At 37.3% G+C, this 13,435-nt stretch overlaps 1 protein-coding gene across 1 annotated transcript in view; it reads left to right on the plus strand.

Annotated features, from left to right (window-relative positions):
* TRIM24 (tripartite motif containing 24) overlaps window positions 1–13,435 on the plus strand; it is a 57,551-nt gene that overhangs the window by 23,846 nt on the left and 20,270 nt on the right. Inside the window, exons 3-7 of the mRNA XM_027743759.2 lie at window positions 4,942–5,089; window positions 7,389–7,521; window positions 8,857–8,973; window positions 10,649–10,763; window positions 11,446–11,592. Of these exons, the coding sequence (XP_027599560.2) occupies window positions 4,942–5,089; window positions 7,389–7,521; window positions 8,857–8,973; window positions 10,649–10,763; window positions 11,446–11,592 (660 nt within the window). The remainder of the gene's footprint in view (window positions 1–4,941; window positions 5,090–7,388; window positions 7,522–8,856; window positions 8,974–10,648; window positions 10,764–11,445; window positions 11,593–13,435) is intronic.

Raw genomic sequence — 13,435 nt, forward strand, 5'->3', positions numbered from 1 at the left:
GGCTAACAGTAAAGAATTTTGTGCTGGCTATTAGCATAGGAAGCTTTCCAGAAGGAAAGAAACAAACAGGCAATGCAGTTGTGATACTCTTGAAAGTAATCATTGTAGGTTGTGGACAACTAGGACATAAGTACTTCAAAAGAGCAGATGCTTTATAATTTTTTTCACAAAATTATCAGCTTCTAAAGAGAAGTTTGAAAATAAAAACTAATTATACTTCATTTGTAAGAATCAGCAGAAAGCTGAAGCAAGTGCTAGATTTGAGTAAGACTAAAGGTGAGGGAAATTTAGGAACTTTAGAGAAATTTGGGAACTTTGACAGAAGAAAATTGTTTAATGTGTGGAAAACCATGAAAGTAAAAATGAAATGTGAGATTGATGCAGCAGAGATCATAGCAATAATATGGATGTTGGTGCAGCATATTGAGCCTCTAGTGCATTTTAGTCTAGGTCCTAATTCTCATAGCTTCTGTGTCCAAAAGAGAACATGTATAAAAGTATTTGTTATTTTACTTTCTGTATCTTTACCAATTACTGACCAGAGAGTTTTAAATATTGTAGTGGGAATGAAGAACAGCTGGGCTTTATGTGAGATATTGGGAATGTAGTAACAAAACAAGGTACGAGCTTAGACCTGATACTTGATCCGGATACTGGCACAGCAAGTCTGACTGGCATAATGAGGTGATTGATGAGGACAATTTAGAGGAATGTTCTTTTAGATTTGTGTGGTGTCAGATGAGCCACTATGTATTTTTCCAAACAAGAACTGTATGCTTAAGCAGCTTATAAAAGCTGTACCTGTGCCTAAAATATCTTTGAAAGCCAGTGGTTTAGAGCAGTGGTTAATTGACTCCTGGAGTCACAATGTGGTGGTGTGTGCTTTGGAAAGATGTGGCTGTTGATCGGATGGTGGGGTTAGAAGGATGTTGTTGATGCGTTTTGAGATATCAACACATGATTCATATTTAGAGTTACATATAGGCAGGATTGCCCCAAAAGACAGTCGCTGTCTTTGGTGAATTTGTATGTGCCAAGAGATAGTTATATAACTTTTAGCATGGATGGTTTTTTGGATCCAGTAGGGGAAAGCATTGCATCTAATTTACACTGGTGAAGTTTGGAACGTTAGTTCACTGAATATTCATCTGGACTGCTTTGCTCTCTTCCTTTGAAACCTTTGCTTGATTATTTAATCTCTTTAATACTTGAAGTATATTTAATTGGAAGAGTGGTTAGTTACTGCAGTAGCTGAGAAGACAGGTCTATTACCTGCATGTAAATCTGGGTCTTTTTCTGTTGCAAAAGCTTGTATATTTACTTAAAATACTACTTACCTTGCAACATGCCGAGTAATTTCTACTTTCATTAAATTTGACTGAAGGCTGAATGAACACTTCCCGGGGTTATAAATACTAGAGCTAGTAACTGAATTAAATGTAATTACAAGGAAAACTCAATTAAAAATAAATGCTTGCTAACTAGAATAAAGGCATACAGATTAACTAGGGAGAGTTTTCTTTGAAATCACTGAAACGCTGCTTGTATGAGTCACAAAAATAAGAATGAAATAAGTTTTAGGTTTCGTAAGAGCATAACAAATATTTGCAGTAATTGTACTTCCATGTACTTTAGCTGTATGACTTATCCTAATAACTAGAAATTCTAGCAAAATCCAACCTGTGTCTGAAAATGCGTATTTCAAATCAGAAGTTTATAGAAGCAAATCTAGTTTCTACCTAGAAGGCATAGCTATTTTGACAGCTTTTGTTATGATGTCTGTGAAAAGCTTTAGAAATTTATTTCGCATCCACTTGGTGGCTTTGAAGGGTATAAAGTTGGAATATATATTTTTGGGCCTACAAAGGAGGAGTTTGGATTCATTTGGCAGCACCTGATTATTGGTTATTGAATTACAATCTTCATCTCATTGTACATATAGCAGGTCAAACCAGTTGAAACAGAACAATAAAGCATATTGAAAAAGGAAAATAGACATAACTCTTGGAATCTAGGAAGAATGAATTAACTTAAAAAATTCTTTGAACTTATTCAAATGCGCTGGCATGTAGCAAGTTCATCTGCCTAATTGTGCCAAAGGTGACCTGGAAAGGCAGTTGTGGGGGTTTTGTTTGTTTGATTGTTTGTTTTTTATTTGGGTTCCTGCCTTTTTTTTCCCCTTTTTTTTTTCCTTTATTTTGCTTCTTTGACTTAAAGAATGCCTGAAAGACATTTTTTTTTCTTTGCTTATTTTGTTTTCACTGTTGGTCTTTTTACACTAGAAAACCAAATATCCAGTCTGTTATTCTGTACTCCGACTTGCACTTCTGGTTATCTGGGGACACAGCACAATCATACCTCTCTGGCAAAAAGACCGATTTGAAAACTTTCTCATCTTGCCCAGTCAGTTCACTTGCCCAGTCAGCAGTGATGATGTAACTGAGCCCTGGGCTCCAGTGATGTAATCAGTCTGGTTTTACACCACATTCTTGCAGAGGGTTGCATTGGCACACCTAAGACAAAAGGAGGGAATTTCTTTTATGGGAGTTTCTGCCAGACAGAATGTAATGTTGAAGTAATGCCTCAGTGATACTTGCTGTTCCGAGGTTTTTTTCCCAGGAATCTGTGCTGAGTCAAGAATACTTTTCTTTCTTTCCCCCCCCCCAAATGTTATTGAATTAAAGGGTTAATAGCAAGTGTTGTGATTTAACCCCAGCTGGCAATCAAGTACCATGCAGCCTCTCACTTTACTTCCCCCTTTTTGCTTTACTTCCCACCCCCCACCTTCAGTGGGATGGTTAGAAGAATTGGGGGGGAGGGGGAGGTAAAACTGTGGGTTGAGCTAAGAACAATTTAATAATTGAAATAAAGTGATATTAAATAATTATGATAATAATAGTAGTAGAAGTAGTAATGGAAGGTGAGGGGGAGAGAGAGAGAGAGAGAGAGGAATAAAATCCGAGACAGACAAGTGATGCCTGGTAAAATTGTTCACCACCCACTGACCAATGCCTAGCCCAGTCCCTCCCAGCCAACTTCCCACAGCTTATATACAGAGTGTGATGTCCTATAGTATGGAATATCCCTTTGGCAAGTTCGGGTCAGCTGTACTGGCTGGCAGAGCCTGGGAAGCTGAAAAGTCCTTGACTCTGGATAAGCACTACTTACCACAATGATGTTCTAGTTGTTGCTATCAATATTATTCTCATAATAAATCCAAAAACACAACACTGTGCCAGCCGCTAAGAAAAAACAAAAAACAACTGAAATCAGGACAGCAAGTAAAAGTTTTCAATATCCTGATTACAGTTCACTTCCTTTAATTGCTTTATTTCCATTTTCTAGACCTTTATTTGTGATGTGTGGACCTTGGTATTTCTCCCTAGTCTAGTAGTCTGGATAGGACTAAGAATTTTTATTTGCTAAGAGAAGAGGGGGAAGAAAAATCAAGGAGAAGATAAAAAAATTATATTATTTTGAAAAATAAAACTTTCAGGCCTCATTTTTGTAAAGAAACAGAGAAAGGGGCACAAGCCCAATTTTTTCTCCTTTGCAGGTCACCTTTAATGAAAAGAAACTGCTTCAAACTCCTAGTGACAACAAGAGGGGTCAACAACCCTTGTGTTGTAACTTCATTTCTCAGAAGATAATTGCTTTGAGAGGCAACATGATCCAGAAGAATAAACACAGCATTGGGAATCTGGAACTTCTATGTTCAAATTCCAGTTCTGTCAGTAACTTGCTATGTGGCTTAAGGCAAGTTTTGTGCTAATTTTCCTCTTTTTCTTGAAGGGGAAACTGGGACATAGTTCTACATATGTATTTTCTATCTACATGGGATGTAAATATTTGCTTCCTCTTTGACTTAATCTATATTTACCTTGTGTGGGTGCAGAAGTTGTTTCATTGGGTTTTTTTAATCAAACTGAAAGCAAAACTAAAATCTAAAAATTTTCTTCTTTTTGCACCTGCAAGCAGAATTCTGTCACTGTGACCTGTAGGATATTGCAATCTTCAGATACCTTGAGGCTTTGGTTTGCAGCTCCATGTTGACAGAAATGGGTGGTTGTTACCTAAACAGTATCTGCATAAGCACGTTCGCTATTTTTTACTACCAAAATCCCCTTGAAGGTGGGACTACAGAGGCATTGTAAAGGAGGAGTAAAAAATGAAATAATGTTATGAACATGTGAAATGGTGTTGTATAACATTCAAAATTTTCAACGTGTTGTTCAAATTGTGGTTCCATAGCAATTTTTTCTTGTGGGTGTATTGACTCTGGGCAGAGAGGTTTTGGTCTGCTGTCATGTTTGCTTTCCTGAATTAATTTTTTTTTTCCCTGATCTCTTGGGTAAAGTCCAAAGAGCCCCAGGAATTAACAGGCCACAGTTTGAAAATTATTATGCATTGGTTGCAAATCTGTTCTAGAGTAACTTTTCTGATAAACCTAACTGGAATACTGTCTTTAAGTAGTGATGCAGAGATTCTTGAGAGGAACTCTGCTGTGTGTGCTTCATGAAACTCTAAGCAGGGGACCAGAAACTGAAATTAAAGCTGCTGTATGAGCTGAGGGAGGCTTCTAAAATCAGAGCAGTGCTGATCATGTTCTGTCATTAGTAAATATTTCCCAACAGCATCTTGCATATAGTAAACATTGTATGGCTTCTAAGGGTGCAGTGACTGGCAGAAAGTAGTGGTTTGACTTTTATCGTGTCAGGTCAAGATTTTAGAGTAACACTGACAAAATGACCTCTTTCTTTAAAAAGTCACATTCAGTTACTTTTATGCAGTTATTTATAGTGTTCCTGTACCTCGGGCAGTTTTCCATTCTAATTTGACTGTTCTCACAAAACTGTAAAAGTGCACTGATGATGTATGAACAATAGCTTGTATGTATATTCCAAACTTATTTTAACAGCTACCTTTTCTTCCTCTCGTCAGGTCTGCACAAGCTGTGAAGACAATGCAGAAGCACATGGTTTTTGTGTGGAATGTGTAGAATGGTTGTGCAAGACCTGCATCAGAGCTCACCAGAGGGTTAAATTTACGAAGGATCATACTGTGAGGACAAAAGAGGAAGTATCTCCAGGTAACACACTTGATTTATAATTTCCCAAAGAATGTGTGTCTGCACTGGAAAAACTATACTGGACCACCACATTTTTTTTTAAGTGATACACTTCAAAAATTGTATTCCTGAATCCTAGTAAATGTAAAAGGACAGATTCATTTTGATACAGCCCTTTGGTGCATATGAATTAGTGGAACCATTTTATTTTTCTGGCTGGTAGTGGATATGTTTTCGTAGTTTCCTACCTTCCAGTCACTTATTTCAATTTTTGTTGCTAAAGGCTGCAATCATTTGAGCAAATTATGGTGTTTCTTTGAATCTCCGTCTAAGTGGATCTCTTAATTGATGCCACTAACGAAAGAGAAAACTTATTTCAAGCGTTAGATGCATTAGAACATAGCTACTGAATAGGAAGACTTCACTAAGGCTGGGACTATGAAAGCTGTTTTTCTGTCAGTTTTTTCCTGTCAGATAGGCTGTAAAGTTATAAGAAAACCCTACAGGTAGTTTTTTTGTAGGAATTTTTTTTACATAGATTTTATCTCTCACCTGGAATGATTGCAAAGTATCGTCTAGACTTTAGAGATCACTTGCAGAAAATACTTTTTTAGGCATTTGGCTCCTCTAGTTTATCTAGAGGTCTACCAGATGGTTTATATGAGCTTTATTGTTGTATTCTGCAGCAAAAGGAGCACTAATAGATTGTGTTTTTTCAGCAGTCTAATAATAAGCATACCCAGTTAGCAATGAAGTGTGCCAGAATTCATGTTTTAGCTAAATATCTTTTAAGTTTGACATATTTTGCCTTAGAAATGAAAGGGAAGTACGCTATGAATTGGGGTATTTTTCCTTAGTAGAATCTAGGATAATTCAGGCTGAAAGAGACCTCAGGAGATATCAAGTCGAGCCTCCTGCTTAAAGCGTTCAGCTCAGAGCAGTTCAAGTTGCTCTGGGCTTTATCTGTTTGGGCCTTGGGAACCAGCAGTGGTGAATGTGGTGTACAGTACAGGCTCCCTGAGAATCTTGGCTGTTCTGTAGTAGAAAAGGTTATACTTCTATTCACTGAGAACCTGTTTTGTTTCCATTTTTTCCCATTATTTCTTGTCTTTTAGTGACATTGTAGGACAATAATAAACATATTAGGATGTTGACAAACACTTTACCAGTTCTAATGCATCCATTGGACTTGCATGCTTTTTCTTGTAAATATATGAACTTTTGTATGATGTTTATAAATTATTATATATTATTTTAAATATTTGCATTATAATAGAGATGCACTGTCATTCCACCCATAGGGTGAATTTTATATATAATGTGGGATTCAAGTTCTGCAATCTGTTGCTCAAAAGGTATCTTCCTCCATGATACTTTGAAGATATGCACTGTATTCTGTATCCTACTTTCACATGGGGTTAGTCAAAAGTGAGTACTGAGTGTATTTTCAGGAAAGGACAGAAGTAGTGGGTAAAAGTGGCTGATGGACTGTTAGGCAGAATGTGACTTGGTGGTAGGAATGGTCTCAGTTCATTCAGGCCTCCCTGAAGGATGCAGATCTGAAAATAACTTCTTCTAGATTTCTTGCAAATAAGTAGATGAATGGGTACGGAAAAAAGATCTTACTGATCTGCAGTGAATGATGGGCTACTGTGTGAAGCCAGTTTTCCCTACAGGCCATATAATCCTCATGAACTCAGGTGCCCAAACTGACTCTCAGGAAATTAGACTTTGTTGGTTAAATTGTTTTAAAGAACAGATTTAATTTCTATGATCTGGTGATGTTTCCTATGCTCTGTAATATTTACTCGCTAGAAACTGAAGAGAGATCCCTCACCTACTTAGAAGGGGGTCCTGAAAGGAAGTTAGTAACTCCTGCTTATTACATTCTGTATGTTTTACACTTTTGAATGCCTGTGTCTTGATATCCTCAACCCTCCTTTCACCAGTTCAACTGAGAAAGAAGACAGAGCATGAATTAAGTCAGCCATCTCCTCAACTCCATTTAAGAAAGGAACTTCCAGTCATGCAGTGTTTTGCAACTGCAGCAGTACTGGCAACTCCTTTTTTTAAACAGTTTTGTGAGACCATAATAGATTATGGTAATAAGTTCTAGACATTTTCCATGAGAGAGGGTGCTAGCTCCATGCTGGAGCAAGAGTGAGACATTGCAGTTTAGGCTTACAGCTGTTATATTCTTGATTAGGTGGCCCAATACACACTTGTAGCGTCTAGGGGAAGAATATGGTAAGAAAAACCAGGAGAATGCAAATCTTTGATAAGTTTAGGAGACTGGCTAACATCTTCCTTTATTCAACAGAGGCGGTTGGCGTGACCAGTCAGCGACCAGTGTTTTGCCCTTATCACAAAAAGGAGCAGCTGAAGTTGTATTGTGAAACCTGTGACAAGTTGACCTGCCGAGACTGTCAGTTACTAGAGCACAAAGAGCACAGGTATCAAAGCAAAGCATATGTTTTATGCATCCCACTTATAGGAAGATAGCTTGACGCAGATTGTAGTTCTAACTGTACGGAATACAGTCAGGTGAAAAAAGTGCAAAATAAAATTTTCTGCTTGGAAATGAAGCTGACAAATAAACAGAGATTGTATCCAAAAGAATGTGACTGATGAGTGTGTGTTAGTCTGGAAAGAAACCTAATTCCTCCAGTTTTTAGTCTGGTGACTTAAACACAAGGCCTTTCTTTTACTGTCAAGTTATTTGGATAGAATTTGTTGCTATGCAGCTCTTCAGAGAGTCCTTAGAAAGCACAGGGGCTGTGTTATGCAACTATACACTTCTGTGTAATTTCTCAATTTGTCCTTCAACAAGATGGTTATATAACAGAACATTACCAAACAGTCTCAGAATGGAGCAAATGGGAAATTTTTTCTGTGAAGAACTCTGAAGAGCTCTTCCAAAGGAAGAGTAAACCTGCAGTTTGGCTAAACTGTACTTTGACAACACTGTTTATAACACTCAAATCTTTGTGTTGCTGTTGTTTGGTCATCTCTTACTGGTCACAGAAACTGAAATGCAGAATTATATACAACTTCTGAGTACAAGACAAAAGTCTTGCTGGTTAAAACATACAGAAGTGGTCTGGGACAGATGCACTCTGGTTAAATACTGATATGCTCGCTATACTTGATGCAACCACCCAAAAAGCTTGCTTGCCTGACCAGGTGAGCATCAATGGGTTGGTCACTGTTGCTCCTTGGAACAGGCTAAACAGTGCTCTTGCAGAGTTACAGTCTTCCTCTTACATTCTCCTTTTCTTAGGATTTATATTCCTTTTCTTTCTCAAATTGTTGATGATTTCATTTCCTTGATTTAAAATGTTTCAGTTCCTTAATTTAAAATCGGTTCCTTGATTTAAAATGTTTGATTTGAAATTAAAACTTCTGCCAGCTCAGCAATCTCTCTTCTGTTTCTGCATCATTTTCTTGCACAAAGTAATAGCTTACATGTTTTTTTCACGTTCAAAGTGATGACTACATCAAAATATTAATTTTTCTTTTATTAAAATTAGACCATGGTCACACAATATCCTTTCATATTTATGAAAATCATAAACTCTGCCCCCGGTATTACAGGAGATAGAGTATAGAATCAAATATACTATAAATAAAATATATCAGCATTTGCCGACATTTGCTTCCATGATGACAGTTAAATTTTGTACTTGAGCAGCACCTTTCTTCAGTTAAAGATTTTGTAAGGCACTCTGCTTTTTAGCAAGTATATCACACCTTTTGCATGTGTAAATACCCAGTGATTTTTACTACAGGTACCAGTTTATAGAAGAAGCCTTTCAGAACCAGAAAGTGATCATTGAGACACTAATCACCAAATTGATGGAGAAGACTAAATACATAAAATATACAGGGAAACAGATCCAAAACAGGTATGTATCAGATTTTGAGGTTAAAACTGACTGAGGGCAATTTACATACACTGTAATTTCTTGAAATGTTTAAATTAGTGTATTTTGTATCTCTGGCCTTTTATTCTTCCAGAAAGAGAAATTCTAAAGTCTTCAGTTCACTGTAGTGACTGATTCAGTGTGCTTGGTTGTGTTAGGTAACTCTTCTGCTCAGCCTGTGGACTTAATGGGCAGCAGTTGCTTGGGTGCAACAAAACAACTTATGCAATAAAGACTATAGAAGGCAATCTTAAATGCTTCCCCACCATCAGCACACTTACTTTCTTAGTGTAGATCCCTCTTAGAAAGTGAAAGGTTATGACTCATGCTTTCATAATGCTTGTGCCATGTATTTGAAGATTTATGTAATACTTTTGAGCTTGGGGCTTTGTTCATTCGGTACTACAAACCTAGTGATGGCAGAGCAAAGTGCAAAAGGAGTTTTGTCTTAGTTGGTAAAAACACCTTGCCGTGCTGAGCCAGGAGAAGGTAACTGCCTAATATTTGTTCTGCCTGCTTTGCTAGAAGAACATTGTCTTGTTCTGTTCTGTTTACTGGACCAAAGTTTTATTATAGAAAAAATGCTAGGATGTAGACCATAAGGTAATAAATCAGGTAAACTAGGTGTTTAAAGTAGATATTGGAGGCTCAGAGCCAGGATTTTGCAAGCTTGAGGAATCTGGGTCACCTAACAAAGAAAGTTGAAAAGTTCAGCCCCAAGGAAGACAACCATGGCGACCACCAGAGAGATGAAGGCTCACTGTCAACCACCACAGTGAAAGACTGTGCATGCACCAAAGAAGATTCTGGAAAGTCTCCGCCCAGAGACTAGTCTACTTATTAATATGTATGTTATGGGATGTAACTATGTACTTAAAAGCATACAAGATAGCATAAGTTGCACTTTCAGGCTGAGCAAGTTTTGTGTGGTGCGAACCGCCTTGCTCCCAGCATTGCAATAAACAAATACCTTGCTGCTTAAAGATGCAAAGTCTCTGAGCAGTTCTTTTATTCCGAGTTTTTGTGGCATCACTGGGAGAAAAATAAATCTGTGAAATGCAATCTGCAGTGGGCCTTTGTGACTGCTCCTTCAGCAGAGTTCAGAGGCAGCAGTACCCAGGGAGATTCAACACAGTACAGGATGCCGAGTGCAACTTGAACTCTTCCTTCATCTTAGCAGTAGAGGTTTTTACAATATAAGATTCTGCTTTGCTGTTAGGAGTTGGAACACTGTTGTTGAAATTAGAAAATCTCCTGGTTTTGTCTGTAGTGGAGTGCCATTCTGCATTAGATGGAAATTAGACTTAAGCAGTTTTGATTGCCATGGACCATTCCAGAAATGTGCCAAACAACTGAAAATCGAGAATTTCAACTACAATGAGCATTTAATTTTTATCAGTGACAGATGTCAGTAATTTTACAGACTTATGGCATTAGAATTTGCCACCAGTTAATTAATTTTATCATAGGTCACTTACTTGCTCTTTCTATTTCTCCTAGTAATTTTCCTGACTATAAGTATCTGATGATATATGTATTAATTGGTGCATATGACTGAGAAATATTGTAGTCTCAGCAACAGATTTTTTTTTTAATCCTATGTAGAGGGTGGGTTTGTGAGCTAAAGAACATTATTTTCTGTTCTGTCTACTTACAGAATTCATGAAGTGAATCAGAATCAAAAGCAGGTGGAACAGGATATTAAAGTTGCCATATTTACACTGATGGTAGAAATAAATAAAAAGGGAAAAGCTCTGCTGCATCAGTTGGAGGTAATTTCATTTCTAAGAAACAAAAATGTCAGTCTTAATATTTTTTTTTTCTATGTATTCACATTAAAGTAAAAAACCTTTCTAACACTAGTCCCCTGTGCATGTCCTGTCACAATTCCAAAGTGGAGGGATGTTCTGTACAAGGAACTTGAGCAGGGGGGATTTTGGTGGAGGAGAGTTTGGGTTTTGAGGAGTGCTTGCTGTTTTGTTTGTATTTATTATCTGTGTTCTCTGCTTTGGGAGTCAGGGGTTTCTCTGAGCCCAGTTACTTTCTCCATGCTTTTGCAAGTCATAATTCTATGCATCATATATGAAAAGTGTTCCCATCAGAAATGTTCATAAATTCACCAATCTGATAGCAAATCACAGCATAGAATTGTCTAGAATGAATACCTAGAAAAATATTACCTCCAGTTTTAAAATGTGTGTATGTATGAAGAGACACACACACACACATGTATATATATGAAAATGTGTTGTGAGAGAAAATGGGAATTAGCACAGAAAGTCCTGATATCCTGAATAAACTTATACTGATTTTTCTGTTTGATGGCTACATCAGGGGGCAGCTAAGAGAAGAACTAAGTGAAACCACTTTAGCATTGTGAACTACGAATGTGAAAGCTAATACCTGTTAACTGTAAGTTGAACCCTTTGACTGCAACTGCTTTTCTACTTGCAGACTCTGGCAAAAGAGCATCAGATGAAACTTCTGCAGCAACAACAGGAAGTGGCAGGTCTCTCTAAACAGCTGGAACATGTCATGAATTTTTCCAAATGGGCAGTTTCCAGTGGGAGCAGCACAGCACTCTTGTACAGCAAACGCTTGGTAAGGTTAGGAAGATAGCTCTCTCCATTTACTTAGAGACTATAGTTTAGGCAGATACCCATGCTTGTCAGCAGTACTAGGGGATTAGAATTTTTAATGACTTTCTACTAATTGGAATATTTATATATAGTTTTTCATGGTTTTCTCTTAAACACAAACACAGAATATTTCTGATAATTTAGCTCTCTGGTCATGATTTTCTCCTCTTAGACTGCCATAGAATTGTTGTAGGTCTGCAGAAGTAGGAGCAACTCCTTTTCAGTGGATTGAAAACTATGAAGCCCTGAAACACTGGGAAAAAAAGTTGTGTGTCCTACGTCATCACTGCAGTTCTTTTCAGTAATTGCTACAGCTTCAAAGTTATAAGCTTATAAGCTGGTATATATCACAGTGTCTGATATCTAGCATTTTAATGCAAAAATTACTGTTTTTTTTTGTTCTGTCAGACTCGTCTCCCACTGAAAGTTTTGCAGAACATATAAAAATGAAACTGAGGCTTTTGTTTGTCCATGCAAACATTTGCAAAGCTAAATATTTCATTACTATAATGACACTTGGGATCTGAGTGCATGTGCTCTCACTAAGCTGACTCCTCAGAGTGAACAGAATTCCCAGAAGATTCGAAATAAAAGACAAACCAAATGCTGACCATGATCTGTCCAAAGATTACTAGATTGTACTAGCCTGGTAACAGAAACCCGTGACTATGTGGAGGAAAGATGCTAGATTTGTTTTTACCCGTTCCCATAACCGACTCACAAAGTTTTTTCTTTATTTTCTCATTGCTTAGTTGAGAACCTGCCAGAGGATTTTGTGGGGTTTGTTTTGTTGGTTTTGAGGGTTTTGTTGGTTTTTGTGGTGATTTATTCTTTTTTTTGATATCCTTTGTTGATACTGCAGGCTATAGCAAATAGTGGAATATTACTTGGTTTTATCAACTCCAAGTAGTTAAATTCACTTGCCTGCCTTATATTGCCTCAGCAAGTCATATTTTTTTAACTGAATAGAGAAAAAGGGCATCAAACTGAGTCATGTTGATATAATTGCTTAGTGTTGCCACAAAGACTCTGCTATGTGGGTAAGAAAACCAGTAGCGTTGAAGGCATCTTAATTATATAAACATTATGCAGTTGAAGAAAAGGACCATCTCCAGCCCATAAAGCCTCACCAAGTGTGAAATATTTTTCAGAATAACAAATTGAGCTTTAGAAAGGTGGTGTTACTTGGGAATTGAGTAGCTCACCTGTCTGTGGGCATCTGGAAAAATCTAATCCTGAACAGTGATGCATAGAGGAGCATGTGAGACTTCTGCTCTGGCGTATCCAACCACTTCAAACCAGGAGGGTGGAATGCCCATCAGACTTAAGTGCAGTGTTACAGCTCAGAGGCTGTACTTCAGGGAAATAGCACACTAAACTGTTTGCAGGAAGACAGTTTACCAGCCTAGTTCTCCAAAACAAACTAAACACTGTTAGCTACCACTACTACTAACGGGAGGTAACTAGTCTAGTCATGAATTTATCTACAGTTGTATGTGTGTACACAGTAATAGGAGAATAATGGAGCAAACTATGACAAGAACTACCAGTATTGGTAATGGGACAAAAGATTAGAATTTCTATAGTGCTGTATACTTGATTCTGGTAGCGTACACAGAAATCCTAATAAATCTATATTCAAAATAGTAGTAGTACACTTAAAATTTTCCATGGTCATTAATAAAACTTAAGTCTTGCTAATGTTGTTTATCTGGTTTTAAACTGTCCTGCCGAAAATTGAAAGAAAAACTTGTAAACTGGAATCTCTTATAAAATTCCGCTGCAGAAAAACCCAATAGACTAGT

Source organism: Pipra filicauda, unplaced genomic scaffold, assembly GCF_003945595.2.
Source record: "Pipra filicauda isolate LSUMZ 115617 unplaced genomic scaffold, ASM394559v2 scaffold2_size9829703_pilon, whole genome shotgun sequence".
Taxonomy (NCBI): domain Eukaryota; kingdom Metazoa; phylum Chordata; class Aves; order Passeriformes; family Pipridae; genus Pipra; species Pipra filicauda.